This window comes from Rhinopithecus bieti, unplaced genomic scaffold, assembly GCF_001698545.2.
Source record: "Rhinopithecus bieti isolate Rb0 unplaced genomic scaffold, ASM169854v2 scaffold_30927, whole genome shotgun sequence".
In the NCBI taxonomy this organism is placed as follows: Eukaryota; Metazoa; Chordata; class Mammalia; order Primates; family Cercopithecidae; genus Rhinopithecus; species Rhinopithecus bieti.
The window spans coordinates 1,045,848-1,068,105 of NW_016813672.1; the positions used below are offsets into that span (position 1 = coordinate 1,045,848).

Genomic DNA, 22,258 nt, shown 5'->3' on the forward strand with positions numbered 1-22,258 from the left:
GATCTTACTTACACCACACTCCCTTTAAAATAGGCAGGAGTGTGACTTGAGTAAGCACTATAAAACCAGAGCTCATTTTTTCCTCTATGATTGCTTTTATAAATAGATGTGATTTCAAACTTAGCATGAAAACAACCTCAAGATAATCTAAAATAGAAAGATGTCATAATAAATAAAATATTGAAATGGAAAAAAAAGTGGTTTGCTGGAAAGAGGTTAATTTCTTCTTACTCAGAGACTAGTGGCCAGGCATAATTAAAAAAAAAAAAAGATAAAATGTAGAATTACCACTGACATGATGATAGTGTAGATACTGGTGGCCAAAAAAATTTGATGAGATATAAAGAAGCATATGCTACCCATGCCTTAGGCCCACTGGAAGCAGCTAGTGTTCAACCAGTTTGGTTTTTATATGGCCTTCAAAGATATATGTGAACGAGGATTAATTATCCCAAAATTAAAAAAAATTACCTGATTGTTGACCAAAATATATGAAATGGAGAAAAAGAAAACAAACAAACAAACATACCATGTTCACACACAAAACAAAATAATTCTCTCAGGCACATCAGGGAAGGTGGAATACTATAACAACACATGTTATATTGTTATACTATTCCACCCACCTTAATGAGGAACCCTTGGGCGTTGCTACTCCATAGCCTTTGGAATCCAGATTTCCTCCCACTTTCATCGTGTCACATGGCTTTCGCTGCTCAATGTATTCATTCATAGTGGACTCCAGGAGAAAGGCAAATTTGCCCTTGGATTTGCGGACACGAGCTACTCCCTCAGCTGTAGTCCTAGTGAACACTGATGGCTCTGCTGATCGCATGTAGGTCCACATCTTTTCATACACTGCTATTTTTGATCTCTGGAGGAAATTAAAATAAAATTAAATACAGGAAAGAAGGGAACAACATGTTAATATTCACTGAACCAAGATAAGAATAAAGCGTTTTTGTATCTTTCCATTGCTCTCTAACTCCCATTTGCCATAGAGTAACATAATAGTAATATTACTCTTTTCAAATTGGAAAACTGCCTTTTAACACTGTTTAAGGAAATCATGGAAATGATAGACATTTAAAAGTCGTATCTGAAGAAGCCCAAACCTCTTGCCATAACAGTTACCACACTCAACTGCTTAAATAGTGATCTATTACTGTTTTTTTCAATGTAGACTGCGATGAAGAGACTTCATCGTTTAAAATCATATTTTATATCACATTCGTGGTAAACTTTAAAAAAGCTAAGATTTTACTTCAAGTTTGTAAAATTCCTTTTAATACTGTATTTTAGTTATAACAAACAAGGAGGGTTGTTGTTTTATTTTTTTTTTAAGTGTTTTTTTAGAGACAGGGTCTTGCTGTGTTGTCTAGACTGGAGTGCAGTGACATGATCATAGCTCACTGTAACCTACAACTCTTGGGCTCAAGCCTCCTGAGTAGCTGGGACTACAGGTGCATGCCACCATGTCCAGATGATTAAAAAAAATTTTTTAAAGATGGGGTCTCGTTATGTTGCCCAGGCTGGTCTCAAACTCTTGACCTCAAGCACTCCTACTGCCTCAGCCTCCTAAAGTGCTGAGATTACAGGTGTGAGCCACCATGTCTGACTGTTATTTTATTTTTTCTTTTTTCATGCCCCCAAATTTTAGTATACATGATTCTAGTAAGAAATATACAAAAATACAGTCCATATCAAGTCAGTAATTGAACACCAAAGAAAGAGGCAAAACCTGGTATAGCTTATAAATCAAATATCCCTAACACAAGAATCAAACTCTAGGTTGATTGAAACATTTTTAGACTGTTTATGAAAAAATTTTCAAATACAACATATATTGAACTTCAAAGAGAAGTGATTCCTATTTTCCAATTTTGCGTTTTAGGGAGTTGGTCATTCTAATCCCCTTGACTCCAGCCAAGAAACTTATTTATATTTGTAAATTACTTCTGTCTACTTGAGCTCTATCTATTAATACGTTACTCTCCACTACTTAATTTACCCAGGTCCTTTTTCTTGTTATCTACATTTGCATTAAATTTTTCATTCACACATACATTTTTAATGTGAGAATATATCTAAGTGAACTCAAATGTCTCCAAAAGATATGTTTAATAAGATAGAAAAGCCTTGGCCAGGTGCCATGGTTCAGACTGTAATCCCAGCATTTTGCGAGCTTGAGGCAGGTAGATCACCTGATCATAAAGTTCAATATATGAGATCAGGAGTTCAGGACCAGCCTGGCCAACATGGTGAAACCCTGTGTCTACTAAAAATACAAAAATTAGCTGGGCATGGCATCACATGCCTGTAGTCCCAGCTACTAACAGGGCTGAGGCACGAGAATTGCTCAGACCTGGGAGGCAGAGGTTGCAGTGAGCCTCCATCTGAAAAAAAAAAAAAAAAAAAAAGCCTGAATCTTGTCTGGTGCAACTGCATTTGTTTTCAATAACAAGGGGCTGCAATTTTGTATCTGAATCCAAAAAAAAAAAAGAAAAAATGAAGACCTCATTCAGACTTATGTCTTTGTGTGAGGCTCAATGCTGAGTAGTGTGTACATTTATTTACATTGAGCTTCCTTTGTTTACCAAAATATAGAATTCAACAAGAGGCAGTTCTTTACTAATCAACATATAACTTCAATACCTGGGCAAAGACAAATTATTCAGGCAGACAAAGAAAGAAATGAATAAAAGTGCGATTCAAATTTTTGATTTCATAAGTTCGGAAATAAGTAATCAATAAACCTAACTAATAAACCACACAATCACTGATTTGTATACTTGAACACCAAAGAAAAAGATATTTTATGGTAACTATATTCATTTTTTTTTTGAGTGGACAGATGGAGTCTCGCTCTGTCACCCAGACTGGAGTGCAGTGGCATGATCTTGGCTCACTGCAACCTCTGCCTCCCAGGTTCAAGCAATTCTCCTGTCTCAGTCTCCCAAGTACCTGTGATTACAGGCACCCACCACCACACCCAGCTAATTTTTGTATTTTTTAGTAGAGACAGGGTTTCACCATGTTGGCCAGGCTGGTCTCGAACTCCTGAGCTCAGGTAATCCACCGCCTCGGCCTTCCAAAGTGCTAGGATTACAGGCATGAGCCATCGCACCTGGCCGGTAACTTATGTTCAAATGTTGATAAATATCAAGGCGGGAAATTGACATCTTTTAGTATTTTTTGTAATGTTTTTATGCTATTAACACTTGAAAAAATATCTCATGATATAAAGATTGGTGTGTGTGTGTGTGTGTGTATTTAGGCAATGACAAATTACTTCTGGCAACAGAATCCTCATATTAGAAAACTGCAATGATTATATGTCCTTCCAGGACAGATGAGTACTCGGATTCCAAACCCTCAAGTATAGAATCCACTAGGAATGCCATGTTGCCATGCTTCATTCATCCCATCTCTAAAAATAGAGTTCTGTTCCAGAGAACAAACTCTTTCATTTTACAAGTTCTGAAAAATATTACCTCTCTGAATCACTTGATACAGATTGTCCCTCAATATCTATATTGATAAGTTTAATTTTAGAGAACTTCTGGTAAACCTCCTTTAAACACGTAACTACTTTTAAATATATTTAAATCTTGACTTGAGAGTTTCACCCAAAAAGGTATAGAGCTTCACATATGTTGTATACTTTACTATGTACACTACATTGAAAACAGAAGAAATAAAATCAGTGTGAATATTGCTTTAATTGAACTATTTTATGGAATTAAGAATATGAAAAACATGCTAATTACTTGGCAATTTTCCAGTTACAAATAAGTAGCTTATTAAAAGAATAGGACAGTTAAACAAAACTAACATAGCAAAATGAAAAACGTGTGTTTTTAGGATTTGGTATTTGTAGAGATCACTTAACTATAGAATGTAGCATAGTATTAAAGCAAATAAATCTTTTTAAAAAGAATACAGTACCTTTTGGTCATTGATATTTTTAATAGTCCATTTCTATATATTAATATGTGGAAAATTACTGCTGCATTTGTTTGAATACATTGAATTATGTATGCCTTAAATGCAAAATAAGTTGAACTGATCTCTTTAAAATCTGGAAGAAAGAGTAATCCACAGAGTAACTATGCTAAATATAAGAGGGTTTAGGTACAATAAAAATGAAAAAATATAGATAAAATGGAAAGATAAAAGTGGGTTTTTGAAAAAAGAAATTAGCCTGGTTTGTCACCACACTTATGTTTAGAAAATCTGATTCTGATAAGATCATATACATAGGACAAAGGGACGAGGGGGAATCGTGAGGCGTAGGACTGGAAGTAATATCCCTGTGCCTTATCTGTGACTGCAAGAGAGTTATTGCTAAGGAGTGAGGGCAAGCAAATATTTATAAATTTGATGAGACAGGCTAAAATGAAGAAAATTTCTGCAGATCCAGCAAGCTCAGTAGGTCTCTGTATCAAGTGTCACTGTATCAGGTACAATGATAAAGGAACATTTAAGTCCCTAAAAGCTTCAACTGTAGTGTATGCTTAAAGACTGGGGTGTGGGAAATGAAAAGATGGAAGTCATTATTTTTTGAAATTAGAATAGAAAATTAGGTCCGGGCCCGCGGTGGCTCAAGCATGTAATCCCAGCACTTGGGAGGCCGAGAAAACGGGCGGATCACGAGGTCAGGAGATTCGAGACCCATCCTGCTGGCTAACATGGTGAGAACCCCCGTCCTACTAAAAATACAAAAAAAAAATTAGCTCTGGCCGAGGTGGGCGGCCCCGGCCTGTAGTCCCAGCTACTGGGAAGGCTGAGCCAGGAAGAATGGGCGGGAACCCCGGGAGCGGCGAGCTTGCAGTGAGCTGAGATCGCCGGCCACCCCTGCACTCGCAGTAGCCGGGGGGAGGCGACACACGGGATGGCAAGACTCCATGCCTCAAAAAAAAAAAAACCAAAAAAAAGAAAAGAAACATTCAATATCCAGATCGATTTATTTCATCTTTATTGTGAAACTCAAAGCATGGGGAACTATCTGATCTAAAGCACTGCTTTATTGCTTAAAACAATTCTTGTAATTTAAAAAATGTGCTATCATTTTAATTGTCCCTAAATTAAGTATCCCACCATTTCTGCTTCTAATAGAAACTATGTACAAATGTCATGTATTATAGTTAATGTTTACATTGCTATCTATCTGGTGAATTATTTCCCCCTTCTAGTAGCTTACTTGGCAAGATTGATGTTCTAGTGAGAGCTCATCAATGCATTATTTGGTAATATTATAAATCCTGAGAGAGTAATGCACATCATTTATGCATTCACGATTTCACTGATGACTGAGACAGGCACAGGATAAAACTGCATTGAAATGAAAATCACTGTGTTTAAGTCAGATGTGTAGTAATGTGAAAGTACCAAAACAGCAAGGCTGGCATTAAGTGACAAGTACAGACTCTGTAAATGCCTCTATGTTTAGGCTTACCATGGCACACAAAACATGAAGCATATAAAGTCTCATAATGGGGCAAAACCAAGGCAACAGTTGAATTCAGATGTAGTTTTCCCCTGTGGCTTAATTCTTTTTTCAGTTGATTATAACTGCTACATTTTTCTGAAGCACTGAGTATAGGTCATTGCCTGAGGCAGCCTAGTGGAGCTGATAGATGTACCATTAATGTGTTCCTATGAGAAAATGATTTTGACAGGTACAAAAATACACTTCACGTTCTGGTTTCCTCAGCCCATCAGACAAATGGTTTATTTAAACCAGGTCAACATGTATGGGAGAGGAGGGAGGCAAACAGGGTAAGAAATGAATGAGATTTTTATCAAAGAACCCAAATTTATGCTTTCCTGAAAGCGTGCTGCCAGGGGAAATTATTTTCTTGACCCATTAGAGTTCAGAATGTTCTGCAACAATAGATACCTATATTATAAAAATCTTCCAATTTAAAAACTGAAGTTGGATTGGAGAGAAAGGAAACAAGGAATGGTGCTTGCACAGTTTGTATGGAAGACTCTATAAATCTAGGAAGCAGGTTTCCCCATTCTTATATTTCTCTTAATATATTCTCTTATCTACCTCACCAGTTCTTTGAATTTAAGCATTTTTAACTTTATAAAGATTAGAAATGAACATTTTCAGTGTGCTTAATGCTAAAGAGCTTTACAGTGAGTTACGTTTGAAATATTTTCAGGGAATCAGTATAGCATTTCTTCTTCCCTTTATCACTCAAGGCAGAATGATGAGCCTGCAAATAATGTCTTTATTTAAATGACAGTCATCAATTTTCGGTACAGTGCAAATGATAGCACAAACTTGTATTTTATTTTGATGCATATACATAGTGATTTTTAGGTGAAATCATTAAATTTTACCTGCTTACTTATGGATGGGGGCAGTTATAAACTGACAGCACGGTACTGAAATTATGCTAAAATACATTAGAGTAGTAATGTTTCTATTATTAAGCTGTAGAAATAGGGATGTGCTAGGTAAGTTAAAAAAAGTTTGTTTAATTAACTTTATCCATAGATTATTGTTAATCAAATCTACTGTCATGAATGTTACTTACAGTTTTAAGAAAATCTATAAGTGTTTTGTAATTAACTTATACATTTTAGATTATATATAATAATACTCCAAATTGTTGACAAGTACATTGTTCATTGTCTGGTTTCTTTTCTAAACAATGCCCAAGGATGGGTTTGAGTTTTTGAGTGATTTGCTCTTGCTATGATATTATGTAAATATCTAAAGTATATTAGGATACTATAATCAATTTTCTTTAAAAAGGATAAATATCTTACAGAAATTCAAGTATACAAAAGTTAAAGCTGGTCTAAGGAGTAGCACATTTTGTTGTTTATGATTGTTAAGCCGAAGTGAGTGAGAAGATTATAAATAAATACATTTAAAATGGAAATGTAATCTCTCAAGGGCTGTATGTAGGCAGGAACAAAGAACTATTATTACTTTCACACAAAAGCTTAGAAAGTAATAAAATATATGCTTTGTCTTCTGTGCTATTACATATTCTAGTGTTTAAACAATTGACATAAATATAAAATGTGTTCATTTTACCTAGTTCAATATTCATAAAATGTCACTCTGGCAACTTTTAATTTTGGGGTTTTGAAGTCACAAAATGAATGCCTATCTGTTATCAGACATTACCAAGTTTATAGCTCTGGATTTAAAATGAGTAGAAAAAGGGTTTTTTGATAAAAAACATTCATCCCCATAATGGAACAAACACTAAAAAAACCTAAAAAAACCCTCTATTGTTCTGATGGAAGGTCAAAGGGACACACAATGCAATTACATCCATATATATAATGCAATTATACAGGTATCCATATATGTAATGCAGTTGTATCAATTGGAAAATGTTTATCTGCAAAGCAGAGAAATCAGCACAAACTAAATGCCATACAATGTCCTAGAGAGGTGCCTAGAATGGAAAAGTTCTTGCTGTTATTACCTTGTGAGAAAGCAAATATGTTGCTGTGAAGTTCATTGTTACAGAATAGATTATAGAATAATATAACTCATATAAGTAGTATAATCTGCAATTAAGGTTTTGTGTTTCAAATGCAGCAAGTTGAATGTATTCTTCAAAAGTCAAGTTTTCATTTTTATGCTATCAGCCCAAAATCATACATAAATCCAGTTTTACCAGATCCAATATTATCATAGCATTATCAACATTGGAATGTTTTGGATAAATTATGTTATAAAATTGTTTTAATTACCTTTTCATTGTTACTACTCCCTAGAGAGTGTTCCTCTTGCAATATGACTAAGTCAATTATCTTCTGCAAATTAAAGTGATTATAAAATCCAGTTAGAAGTACTAGCCTTAAACGTAGCTATTACCATTGTGTTTGTAAACCTTATGATAGCTAAAGCCCATGATATAATTGTTGTAAAAATTGCCTGAATTTCAAAATGATAAACATTTCATTGTTAGTTTTTCCCTTAACTTACTCTGAAGAATTCTTTTGTTGACCCTGAATCCAGTGTTCCATAGGCAATTTCTGTTTGTTTGGCTAGGTCTTCTGCACTTTCTATGGGAGAGACCATTCGCTCAACCGTCAGGAAAGCAGCGAGGTTAGCAGTATAAGATGATATAATGATGAGTGTAAAGAACCACCAAACACCTCCAACAATTCGACCTGAGAGGGATCTAAACATGGATAAAATAATGCACATTTTCCTTTCTCTAACCAACATAGAGAAAGAAAAGAAATACCATCAATTCACCATGCACATTTAAAAATCATGATTGCAAGTATTGTTTTATTTTCTGAGAGTCTACTCAAGAATGATTCTAGATTTCTGTATAATCTGATATCTTCTATGGTGTATTTAATATATAAATGCCACTGAAAATATGACAACCATTTCCTTTTTATTGTTTAAAGAATATGGCAGAAATGTAAAACTTAATAGCTTTTCTTCAGCTGCATAAGGGGAATACTTAGTTGAATTCATTAATACTCTCCTGCCCTCATCTCTTAGCATCTCTGAAATTAGGATGCAGCCTATGGTTGATGAGATAAAACATAGTATCATGGTTTAATTGGCAGCATTATTTCTCTCTTTGTGGTACATAGAGTAGCAATATATATGAACAGTGACTGGGGTCTTAGATTTGATGCAAGTTGGTAGATACCTTTCTGAGACTAAAGGAGAGAACTTGTTTTTACCTTCAGTCAGAGCCCTGCCAGGATGATGGAACTTAGGCCAAGGTGAGATGAGGGTCTAGAATTGGTCTTGAAGTGACCATAGTTGAGGATTTTTTTGTTTGTTTGCTTGATAGTCCACTCCTGAGCTAAGTGGAGGTTGAACCATGTCGCAAAGCATCTTTACACACTGATATACGATTTTCTCTCTTCACTCTTTCTCTGGTATCAAGGATGTGTGGGTGAGAGTGAGTGCACAGCAAATGTGAGAAGGGGGTGAGTAAAAAAATTCAGAGAATGTTCATCATTGAACTCACTTATCGTAACCATCAAACTACTTAAAATTCCTGTGGCAAATTGTTTTAAAACATTTGTTTTAAAACTTGAAGAATGATTTCATATTTTTCATGGCATTTACAAAGTTAAAATACTCCCTTATTATACTACTTGTTATTATAAAAGAGACACCTATTGGGTTTAACTTAGTATTTGCTTACTCCTGGCTTTTAAAACCATTACTTGATTTACTTTGATTTCTTTTAGTTCATTAATTGAAAGTTTTCGAGTCAGATTCCTATGTTACTGGAATTTAAGCATATTTATAATTTTCCTAGGTCTTAAGAAACACAAATTGCATTGTGCCCCAAATGTCTCCTTTTGAGAAAGCATATATTTCTAAAAGGAAGAAATCTACATATTTGTGAAGCTAATATATAGTCAACAATTAAAGCAAGTACTTTTCACACCTTCAGCTACTTTATGAGAAAAATAAGGTATTTTTTCTTGCAAAAGAAGGTTGCATTTTTGGTGAATATAATGGTTAAATTATATCTTATTGGTATTCAACGGAAGGGAGCCATGACTCCACAGATAGTGAAAAACATTTCCATAAAACTAGCATAGTGTTTGCATGGTTGGTTTTTTGCCTATTGCTTAGCTAATTTATTCACTGCTATATAAAACAATGTATATCTGGTACCTACTATGTTGACTCAGGTTCCAGGTATCTCCCTTAAGCTATGTGAGATGAGAATTAAGTCCAACATTAATTTCTGAAAATGAGCAACAACAACAATAATAGGAAAAAATTGCAATAATAGCAAGAGTGTTTGTTTTTTAAAAGGAAACAAGACGGAAATGAATTCCTATTCCACAATTTAGGTTTCAGTTTCTGTTTGTCAAACTAGTGAATGAAATATTAATACTAAATGATTTTTGAGAGTTCTGATGGATTGCATAGTTTCTTTGCTATTGAGAAAGTTAATGTTTATGATATATCCACATTTTGTACTAACTTGGAAGAAACTGCTATTTGGGAATTGCAAGTCGTTTCTGTGTTTCAAATAGTCCTCTGTCTTCAGGAAAAGAACATGTAGAGAGATAATCTGCACAACATTTAGAATTACTGGGAAATTGGTGAAGAACTTAAGAGATGTGAAACTAACCTGGGTGAAATGTCACATCCTTGCTGCATAAAAGCACCCAGGGAAAACCAGAGGCTGTTAAAGATGCCAAACTCATTGGGAGGCTGGTCGCTGGGTCCTTCCTTTCCATCCTCTGGCTCTTCTGTGTGCCACTCATATGGACTAAATCTACTAACTAGGAATAAGACCACGCTGACACCAATGTAGGCAAAGACTATGCACATCCAAATCTCATAGGCCAGAGGATCCAAGAAGGAAAACACTCCTGGTTTGGATTTCTGAGGCTTTTTGATCATGATAGATATGCCCAAACTCATGAAGGGTTTAGAAAAGTCAATGACCTCCTCTCGTACCAAAGTGATTGTCAGAGGGGCAATAGCAATCTCTGCTTTCTATAAGAGAAAAAACACATGGAGACACATAGGTTAATGAATTTCATGAAGCAATTAGCATTGGAATGATCCATTTAAAGCTAACCAGTCATGCATTTATTCTACATTTATTTTGGAGTGCCAAAATGAGTAAGACTAGTGATAGATATGAAAATAAATAGTAAATTTTCATAAGATATTACTTAAGTTGCACAAAACATTTTATAGGTTCCAGTAATTAGATAAAAGGATAGAAAACAGAAAAGAGTGGATAAGCAAAATAAGTTGAACTCAAATTACTGTATTAGTCTTTAAGGATCTGGGACACTGCAGAGGAGACTTGACAGTCTTTCCATATGGCTGAATTTGTGAATTTCCTGGCCAGGAACGCTGCTATGTTGCAGCCTTTTCTGTTTCATTTGGAGCATTGCCACTGATTCATTACTTGGCCATCCCTTAATATTATGACTTGCAAATTTCAAACAGTCTTTTCTTTTTTATTCCTTTCCAGCTATGAGAAAACAGATCATAAAGCCTGTGCTTGTATGATAAAAGAAAATGCGTTGTTTGACGATATTTTCCAATTCAGCACACACACAAAAATCTGGAAATTGGCATTTATTTCTTGCTATTCACATATTTTGATATCTCCACCTTCATTAAAAAAAGATTTTGAAAAACAGTAGATTCATTTCTCAGATATAATCATAAGGCACTAGCCTCCATTTTCAGAGTTCTGTGATTTTGAGCAATTTTTCTGAGCTTGTTTCTATAGCTGTAAAATGAGGATACTTTTTCCCTGTTTACCTCATAATGTTATTGTGATTATTTATTGGAAGCCTTAATAAGGTAATAGTGAGCATTTATTAAGGGATTCTGTGGCCGATGCTGATCTGATGCTGATCTAAATATTTTGAATAGCTTCTCTTTTAGTCCTCATAAGAATCGTATACTTATCATTGTCTAGATGATGAAACTGAGATTCAGAGAAGGGAGATTCACACATCATGGCAGCTCTGGGATTTGAGCCTGGGCTGCTTCTGTTAGATCACCACCACCTCTAAAATCAAGTGAAATAAGGTGTAGAGTGTAAATCACCCCACCTCTAAAATCAAATGGAATCAAGTGTAGTGTGAAAACTAAACTATCACATGATCTACAAATAAAAGAGAGTTTTGATAATTTATTTTAAAAGGAATATACTTGACATTAAAATGGAACCAGAAACATGCTCAGACATACAAATTCTTACATAGAGGCTGCCACTCTTACAATGACTCCTACATATCCTTGGACTCCTGATTCTATACAGTGGCCAAGGGCTTGATGCAAGGGCAACTGCGGGGTTAGAATGGGGAAGGTACTTTTAGTCACGTCTCCCTGGGTGACTGAGAATTGACTACATATGCCTTTAAGAGGGAATAAACTTTGTTCACATCATAAAAGCCCATATATACAAGAGTCAGACCATTGCTGGAAGGTTATTATTTTCCCCATAGCTATCATTATGTGTATAATTTTTGTTGCATAAGTAATATGTGAACTAGCTTTAGAAAAATTAGTACATTTTAATGATTTTATTAGTATGACCCAGCCCATTAGGAAACGTTACCTTTATTCCCATCACCTACTCTTGTTTTTTCTTTCTATATACTCTGAAAGACTTTGTTCTATGAAGAGTATTTTAATTTCTTTTAAAAGGAATAATGTAGAACATTACATCTTACAATTCTTTTTTCTCTTCTCAAATAATATAATGAACACTTTTCCATTTCAGTATACAAGTTAAAAGTAAGTTTTAATGATTGCAAATGCTTTATTGGAAAATGTCAAAATATACTCAACCATTTTTTAAGTTTGAGGGATATTCATATTGTTTCCAGTTTTATAAAATTTAAAACAGTGAAGCTATGCAACATCTTTGAGGACAAATCCTAACACATGTTTTAATTATTTAAGATAATTTTCTAGAAATGGAATGGCCGGTCTAAACAGTAATAATGTTTTTAATGGTTATAATGTGCTTTGCCCAACTTTTCTCCAGAAATATTATGCAAATTTCTACTGTCTCCAGCACTATGTAAAGGCATGCTCAGTCTTAAACCTCAGAAAAGACCTGTTTATCTTTACTTGTCTTCCCCAATTATCTGGAAGGAAATTAGATCTCCTTGTACTAATTTGAATTTGTTATTATAAAACAAATAGCTACTTGTTCTTTTATGTATTACTATCATAATCTGCCCCCACTTTTCCATATTGAGTATTCATTTTTTTTACTTCCTAAATTGTGAGCACTTTAAAATATATTTAAAATGTTCACTTTTATTTCCCATATATGTTGCAGTTTTTTTCCCTAATGATCAATTGTTTTGTTTCCATAACTTAATTCCACGTGTTTTCTTGCAATACATAGGTTTTAAATTTTGTCGTAGCCATATAAAATTATTTTTTGTGTGTTTTCAGCCTTTGGTTTCATGTTTTAGAAAAATCATTTTCCTATCAATATTATATATTTTATTCTAGTATCTGTAATTCTCCTATCACTTTTTGGTATCTTCGATGATGAAGTGTTAGAAAATTGTTAATTTTCCAAGTAGTCATCCTCCTGTACCAATAGGAATAAATAAATAACACATCTTTTCACTTACTTGAAATGCCTCCTTTCACATACTACATTGTTCTATGAGGTATCTTCTGAAATTTTTAATTTATATAAGCCTCCACTAGTGAGGGAAGAAGCCTTAAAAAGACACATAAAGAGAAATACAGGTGTTTTCTGAACAGAAAACTAAGTGCCATAGAAAGTGAACATTGGATGAAGGTGGTGACATACATGTCCAGTGAGGGACACTTTCAAAAATTAGAGACATGGGAGAGTCTAGGAAGAGACTAGTAGAGATAGGTCACACATGGGCTTCCTCTGCCAACATCGGGGATGTTGCATGTGCATTGTTTCATGACCTCTCAGTAATTTCCAAATTTCAGTGTGTAAAATGTCTCCCACAGGTAATTCTGGTGCTACTGGAATGTGCTTTGAGAATTATTCCCTTGGATTAACACACACACGCGTGCACACACACACACACACACACCCCAAGTGTGGCAGAGGCCCAGGAGATGACCCTGAAGCGGCACACTGCAGGGAATCAGGTGAACTTGCTTTACTGCACAGGCATGGTAGCAAAAAGGACCTGAGTGTGAGAGAGGTTCTGGATTTCTGGGTCTCACACATGGTGTGTTGGATAACATGTAAATGCTTCACAGACAATCTGTTCATTACAATTATAGCAACAAAGTTTGCAAGGAGTAAAGTAAAAAAATATAATGAATCCAAATTTAATAATTTTGCAAAGTTAATCATTTAGACATGTTAGGCTTTGTTCTATAGAAGAGAATGGATTTAGTTTTACTAGAGCCCTGGGAACCAGGCACTCATGTATGTGTTAGCAGTAGGAAAACAAACAAACAAACAAACAAAAAAACGTTGAGAAACAAGTATAGACTTTGCAGACAGCAAAATGGAAAGTACCTAGACTGTGGAATGTGTAAGAGACCCTGAAGAAGATTCCTTTTGGGAAAAGAGTGGACAACTCAAGCATCAGAGATTGGAGTCTTTAACCACTTGCAGACTGGCTGAGGAATGAATATGAATATGATATTAATAGCCATTATGTTATCTTTTGTCTCTTTGAGAACTGCATAACTTTGGGACTTTTTGTTATTGTGACATATATAGGACTGACATAACTTTTTCGTGAATTATGCTACTCCCTTCATATCCTTTGTTTTCATTATTTAAACAATTTGCCCTGAATGAAATGTGGTCAGAACACTTGCAAAAGAGTGAGTCTGAGTTTCCTAGTGGGTAGGGACTCCAGAGAAGAGATGCATGACAAGTGCCCCCAGAAAGTAACTCACGTCGGTTATGCTGTTCATAACTAACTGGTAATCCAAGTATGATTTTTTGAGATGAAATATGCAAGAGTATTTTCTAAAGGGAATGACTTACAGTAGTTCTAATAACTTCAATAATATTAACATCTAAGTTATGCTTACTGTATCAAAAGTTTAAAATATTAACCAAAAAACAAATGCTTTAGAAACCCTTTTCCTTTGGAATTTAAAGCTCAATATCACACAGTCAATGAACTCTGTGGTAAAATACATTTTGCTATTTTTTTAAACTTCTTTTTTTTCTCATTTAGAGTCACCTAAGCAGTCAGCAATTCTTTCCTATGGATATAAAACTAACCAGTTGCTTCATAATGTCAAACAATTTCCTTATTCTGCAGAGGTTTTAGCTACTTTACTGTACTGTGCAAAGAATGTTCATTGCTTCATGGTCTAAAAGGCAAGATGCAGAATCATGAAACTGTTGAATTGCAGTTCTGACTTGGAAAGCGAGTCCTTCCTAGGACTTCAGTTATGTTCTAAATCTTTCTATCTTTATTATTTTCTGAAGAAGGATGATTCTGTGTAATTCTCCATTTCAAAGTGGTCATGTGAGGATTAATCAGACTACATTTTGAAGGTGAAATATAAGTTGGCTTTTAGGAAATTTCATATTACATTTCAAGTATATGTTATTTTAATGGTTACTCGATGAATAGAGTTTCCTACGAGCTACAGATTTGGTTTCTGTACTTCTGAAATAGTATGCTATCACTAGCATGTGATAATTGCCAGTTTGATTTTGACATTTTGCAGTGGTAGCTGAAGACATTGATCTTGATATTGCTCTGATTCAGGCAGGAACATTTATGCTGTATTTGCCCTCAGCTATGAATATGTACCCTCAATATCAAGTACACTCAAGGGAGGGGCACAACATGCTTTCATGTGAGATCCACTTTGGAATAAATTCTAGCTTTTGTGTTTTGCTATGTATACTAGTATAAAAAATGATGGCACTGCATGAAGTTTAAATTTACTGTGTTCAGCAGAAGTGTAAGAATCTGACATTATTGATGAATATTTAATAGAGGATAAAGTAATATAGTGATTGCTTCACCAATTACTTAAAAGATATCTATGAGTAATTACAAACAATGGAGGTATAAATAACTATCTAAAATAATGACCATCTTTATATGGTTGAAGGAAACCTGTTCCTACAGTTATCAAATACAAATACCAGAGTACTATTATATTTGTTTTGTAGTTCTATACACGGCAGCATCAAACTTAAAAGAACAGTCACTCCAGATCCTGAAGTCATTTAAAAAAACTAGGACTGCATTTTCTGAATTTTTATCTTCTTTCTGATTTTGATCTTATCAAGTATCAGTTTTCTCATTGTTTGTGGATTGCATTATTAATAAAATAAAGAAAGATTTTAACACTGATTATGGTTCTTGGAATGTAGCTGCAAATTAAACAGTAATAGACATTTAAAAATTGTTATGTGCCCAAGGGAAAAGAAGTTTCAGGTATATGTAAGTAAATTCTTCAATAAGTTGATTTGCTTACCCCATAAACAAGTTCTCCTACCATCCCATTCCAGATTTTTGTGTCTGCATCCCTTGCTCCATATTTTCCATCAGGGACAATGGCAATTTTATACTTGATACCAATATGTTTTGCAATTTCAGATGCCAAATCTACACAGTATCCTTCATACTTGTCATTTCCTTCAAACATTTCATGATTTTTCTTGTACATAACATATGGGGATTCCTATAATGAGAGAAGTAGAACTGTAAAGGAGAAATTATAAAACATTTGAAAAACCTTATGTAAATTTCCAATTTCAGAATTTGACAAAATATTGTATTTAGTATTGGCACACATACTGATTTTGTGTAGCTAGAAATCAATAATAAAACAGATGAATATATAAGTATGGGTAGCAGAGATTAAATTGCTTTGCATTGGATGCTAAAATGGAAATCTTTAAATTTCTATTGGAGTAAGTATTAAAAACCTAGCACTATGACTGTGATGGGAGAAGCGTCAGTTACTAATTATCTAGAGAAGCATAAATTATCTTGTTTGGCAATGAAATGAGTATTTCTAAAATATTTCATGAAATTAAAGACTATTCATTAGTCAGCTTCACCTAATAAAAGACTAATTCAAGGTCACAGGTTTCGATAGTCTCCATATTATTTAGCCACATTCAACTGTGACTTCCTTTAAGAAAAGGTTACATCATTTTCTTTGATCTCTAGTGTTTAGCAAGATGCCTTTCTCAGAGCAGGCACTTGGTACACTATCATTCAAAGAAAAAATGAATTAATAGTTAAAAATTCTTAAATAGTTATTTGCATTAAATATGCTTTCCTAATGTCCAATATTTTGGCTTTAAATATAGTTTGTGCTCCATGAACTTTAGTTCTATTATAAAACATTTCCCTAGTGATGCTGATAATTTTCCTCCAGTTGTAATGAGCATACACCTGAGGTGATATTCCCATTTAGTTTTCTAAGCAAGTGAGGCAGAAAATTTGATGAATAATTATGATGGAAATCCTGATAAAATGAAAAAGGTTATCAGTGGCTGATAATTACTACAGTTTTCAGTTAAACACACCACACACACACACACCACACACACACACACACAACACACACCCTTAAACCAAACCATTAAAAGACATGCACTAAAGAGACATTTTAGCAAAAAGCACTTGATTTTGTAAGTGGCACCTAAAGCCACCAAACAAAGATAGACCTGCTGAACACATAATATTGAGAGAGTCCCTGGTCACATCTGAGTTTTCCCAGTCATTTGCAGTCAAGGAGTGGCCACCTTTGGCTACAACATTATTGAGATAATGTATTCATATTTTATAAAATTGTACTGTAACATTTATTTGGTAATCTCTCATAAAAGTCTTTTCTTTTCCCCCAGAAAATTCATAATTGGGGAAGTTGAATTTGCTCTTAAAATTCTAGAATAGAGGGCAATTTACTTTGGATGAATAACACGGCAACCTACACTAATTCTGATATTGTTTTTCAGTACTTCATAAATGTAGAACTTCTTTTAAAAATTTAATAAAACATGTGAATTATAGGACATTTTATTTTCTCATAGAGATGCCCTAAATAATTCTACAGTGGGCAGTTGTCCAGGATTGCTCCTTCTACTGTGTTCTTAAATCCTGCTTTAGGTTGGCACGGACAAATGACCCAGAAGCCTCCAACTTTTTTGAATTTGATGACTATTCTAACCCTGGAATTGGGTAAAAAGTTCTTCCACGCATAAAATTAAGGCAACCAATTGTCTCTTCTTTAGACAGATGAAAATTATGCAGTAGCTTATGGAAAACATTGTGAATATGTAAAGAGTTTAGCAAACTATAAATGTGGTTGTAAAGTTGGTGAATTGTTGCAAAGCATTATTATTTTCTAAAATATGCTATAGAATATTAATAGTCATTGGGAACTAATTCTTACTTTTCTCTCTCTTTTTTTTTTTACAATAACCATTTTAAAATATGGAAGAGTATTTAGAAAACAGCAAGAGCCACATATTTGTAAAATGCTTCAATTCAGATTGAAATGGCTGTACAACTATCATCTATAAGTGTAACAAGTTTAAGAGTTTTTCAAAAGGGGTATAGCTAAGGCTCCATTTGGTACTACGGTTGAAGGTCAATTCACAAGTGTCTGCAATATTTGAACACATGAATTTTTGTACTCAAATACATATATTACTGTATTAGCTTGTGTGTGCAAGTTTCTCTAGCTGGTATTTATAATCTAATTTGCTAAATGCCTTCTACATTATATAATGAACAATTTACTTCAATAAAAGCTACATATTTGTTATTTAATCAAACATTTATTAAGCAGCTACTGTGTGCCAGGAAGTTTGCTGGGTGACAGGGACACAAAAATAAGTAAAGTGTGCCCCTTGTTCTCTTGCAATCAAAGTCACTATTTTTTTTTTTTTTTGTAATAATGGCAAAGGAGTATAAGGTGTGGGGAACAATAATAAAATATAGTAGTGAAAAACAATGGTAGCTCTTACTTATTTAGTGCTTACTACGTATTGGGCACAATGTAAAGTTCTTCATGTCTTTTCATTTACTTTTGACACTGGCACATTGAGGTAGGCATTTCCCACTTTGCAGATGGGACAGTGAAGACTCAGGGAGGTTAAGCCAGTTGTTCAATTTCACAGAGCTAACAAGTGAAAGAGGTGGGAGCTGATCCTGCATTTTGATATTTTGTTTTGTTTTTGTTTTTGAGAGACAGTCTAGCTGTGCTGTGTCGCCCAGTCTGGAGTGTAGTAGTGCGATCTCAGCTCACTGCAACCTCTACCTCCTAGGTTCAAGCGATTCTCCTGCCTCAGCCTCCCAAGTAGCTGGGATTACAGGTGCATACCACCACTCCCGGTTAATTCTTATATTTTTAGTAGAGATGGAATTTCACCATGTTGGCCAGACTGGTCTTGAACTCCTGGCCTCAAGTGATCCACTAGCCTGAGCCTTCCAAACAGCTGGGATTATAGGTGTGAGCCACTGTGCTTAGCCAATTTTGAAATATCTGGAAATTTTTGAAACTATTGCATTTATCAAAATACGTGCAATTAATTGAGAATCCATATGACTTAATGAAATATCTGGAAAATTTTGAAGCACTTATTGCATTTATCAAAATATGTGCCATTAATTGAGATTTCATATGACTTAATGAGGGAACAAGATTAAAGAAATGCATTTCTGCATTTTTATGAAATTCATTTAATGAAATTCTTCATATGATCTTCTATGTAAACAGTGTAGACAAAAACCTTTCAATTTCTTCTCATAGTGTCTGGCATAGAGAACACACTAAATAAATACAAAGATATCCTGGCCTATCAGTGTTTCCTAAATAGCAGTATCATTATAAAGTAATTTTATCAGAAATTCTGATTCAGATTTTCTAAAGGAAAGTAAATATTAACAAATGCTAGGTTATCTCTTCTGAAGCAGGCCCACGTCTATATGAGTAAAATATTTATTTCATGTCTTCTTTCATTGTTTCAGTTTTTTTCTTTTTTTTTTTCTTTTGGACAGCAGGGGTCCATCAGGTCATTGTTTTCCTGCCGAGCAAACCAACAAAGACTAGAAAAGACTTCAGCTTACTGCAGATGTTGATTAGAAATGTAGTTAGATTTTTTTGCCTATCCAGGGGCATAAATAATTACTGAGATTCAAGATGAGTGATGCAGACAGCATAAGAGAAATGACATGATCGCACCCAGGGAGGTGGGGAGGTTAAAAAGAGAGAATGGCTAGGCTTTCCTTGAACAATGTCGCTCATGGTTGCTCAGCTCTGCTGGTTCTTTGACTGTGTCTCATTTTGCTTTGCTGTCCTTTCATGTCAAGTCCCAAAGAGTAGCAAATACTCAACATTCACCCAACCTCTTCATTTCCTCCATGCTCAATCTGACAAGTTGTCTGCAAGTGGCTCTTCGAACACTTCATATTAGAGTTAATACAAAGTTTGGGGGCTATTAAGGGGGAAGAAAATACAAAATCTTTTCAATATAGTAAATAAATTCTGGCAAATCATTAAGGAGGATTTGTGGGGGTATCTTTGTAAAACAGCCTTATGAATTCCCAAGTGTTAGATTTTGAATAAAAATGGAATGATCAGAAGGATAGAGTAACCTCTTATTTCTGTCTTATGTATATAACCTGCCATGGTTACTATCAACTACTATGCTTTGCAGGACAGTAATTTCTTAAAAGTTACTTAAAATGCATTTCTTCTTAATGAACAGGAGTTTTATATTAAGGTAGTTTCTCTGATGAATGGGGTTCTACATCTGCTCTGCTTTTCAGGAAAGAAGTCACTCTGTTTAAAGCTGCTACATTAGGGCTTACTTATGGAAGTATTTATGTAAATTAATTAAGATGATTTTTAATAAAATATAATTTTCCTACCAAGGAAATTTTTTTGGATTATTTGTATTTAGCAAAAGTGGAACTATCAAAGCAAAATACTAGAAAGGCTTCAAAATTTTCTAAACATCACGAATAATAATTAGTTACTAAGTTACATTACAAAGTTGTTACAAACAATCGTGGATCAGTGTTACCAATGTGTATTGTCCTATGTGACGATATTTGGTTTTCTCCAAAAGAATCTTAAATGGATGTATATAAAATTTATCCCATAGATAAAATTCTCTAAAAGTGAAGATTAAGATATTATTATTCAATCAGAAAAAAATGAGTAAATCTAACTGGGCTGAAAAAATTTAAATTTAGCCAAAATTATTATAAAAACTAACTGATTTATAAGCTCTTCAGTGAGTGATGTGTGTGAAAGAGGAAAATTAATATTTTTTATAAGGAAGAAAATACATTTTAATTTTCTGTATGTATGTATATATAATACAGTATTTTTATATAAATATGCATGTGTATGTTATTATAATGCACATACATAGGTATAGTGCATCTACAGAATTTTACATAGAGAAAAAAATATCAAGCATGTTATAAAAAGTACAAAAAGTAAGCTCTGGAAAGATCATGTGTGATAAGGATAATTGCTTTTAGGTTTGTAACGTAATTCTGATACTGGAGTGAATACATTTGGTTTTATGGAAAGTTTGCTTAAAGGATTGTTATGTTCATGAGATGGTAAGAAATATTTTTGTAGTTGAGCAATGCATCATAAGCATCTCTTAACTTCGGTAGTAAAGCCTTGGGAAAAAAAGGAGCTCGTCTGAAACTTCACTGTATTATCTCCCCTTTTCCAGAGAGTTCAATAGCCAAGAAAGTAGTAAGATTACAGAGGAAAACACCACCCTCCCTTCTCCCAAGATCTACTGTAAACGGCTTTTCCCTCAATTGCTGTATTTATCCAAACCACATGGAATAGATATGGCTTCTTTGGGTTATTTGCAGAAATTATTACTTTTAATACAAAAGTTAAATCAATATGGTCACAGTCTTATAAATTTTATTGATTTTGTAAAATTTTAGTCAATAAGACTTAAAGATAAAATGATGATATTAATTTTATTTTCTATTAGATTTTGCTGTGGTATTTCAGTATGATTATAGTCACGTAGAATAAATTTATTATTAAAATGAAAATCACATTGAAGATATACAACACTGTTATAAGACAAAATAACTTTCAACAGCCATAAAAACTTAACGCTACATTATATTTAATAAAGATAGCTAATATAATTCTTAATTATGTTTCTGGTCTGCTTTCTCTGAATATACTGTAAGTTTCATTGAGTGCAGGATTTTTGTCTGTGACATATCCCCAGGGCCTAGAACTGTGCCTAGCACATAGCAGACGCTCAAGAAATATTTATGAGTAACTGAATTTCTCAATCAATTTTATTTAGCAATAGCATATAGTGTTACAGTATATTAACATATAAATAACAACATACACAAAGGACAGACAACTAGAAAAACAATAACACCATATCAATATCAATCAAAATGAATTATATCCAGTGCTCACTCTCAGCCTTCTTCTATATCTAGATATAGGTATCACATATATTAAAATGTCTAGCCAATTCCATCTGTATTGGGAGTTTTCAATTGAATTTGGGGATAATTACATGCAGATGCCAACATCTTGTTTATTTACAAGGGATTTCTTTCATAATGAAGGAAGTGGAGGGATATTATAGGTCCTGGACTACCATTTTCAACAAAAGCAAATTGAAGGAACACTTTCAGAAAAGGATTCTAGTATATGTCTTTTGAATTACTGAATGATTATGCAGTTGCAAATACCAGAGGTATTATTTATATAAAGATTACATTTTCATACAAAAGACAAATGCTAGTATTATACTATTTTGATAGCAAAATATTG

At 33.9% G+C, this 22,258-nt stretch overlaps 1 protein-coding gene across 3 annotated transcripts in view; it reads right to left on the minus strand.

The window, feature by feature from the left end:
- Positions 1-22,258, minus strand: part of GRIA4 (glutamate ionotropic receptor AMPA type subunit 4) — a 399,983-nt gene that overhangs the window by 57,166 nt on the left and 320,559 nt on the right. For all 3 annotated transcript variants that reach the window (XM_017848864.1, XM_017848866.1, XM_017848865.1), the window contains exons 11-14: positions 15,929-16,135; positions 10,110-10,480; positions 7,967-8,165; positions 627-874 (exon numbers count right to left, since the gene is read on the minus strand). In XM_017848864.1, the coding sequence (XP_017704353.1) occupies positions 627-874; positions 7,967-8,165; positions 10,110-10,480; positions 15,929-16,135 (1,025 nt within the window). The remainder of the gene's footprint in view (positions 1-626; positions 875-7,966; positions 8,166-10,109; positions 10,481-15,928; positions 16,136-22,258) is intronic.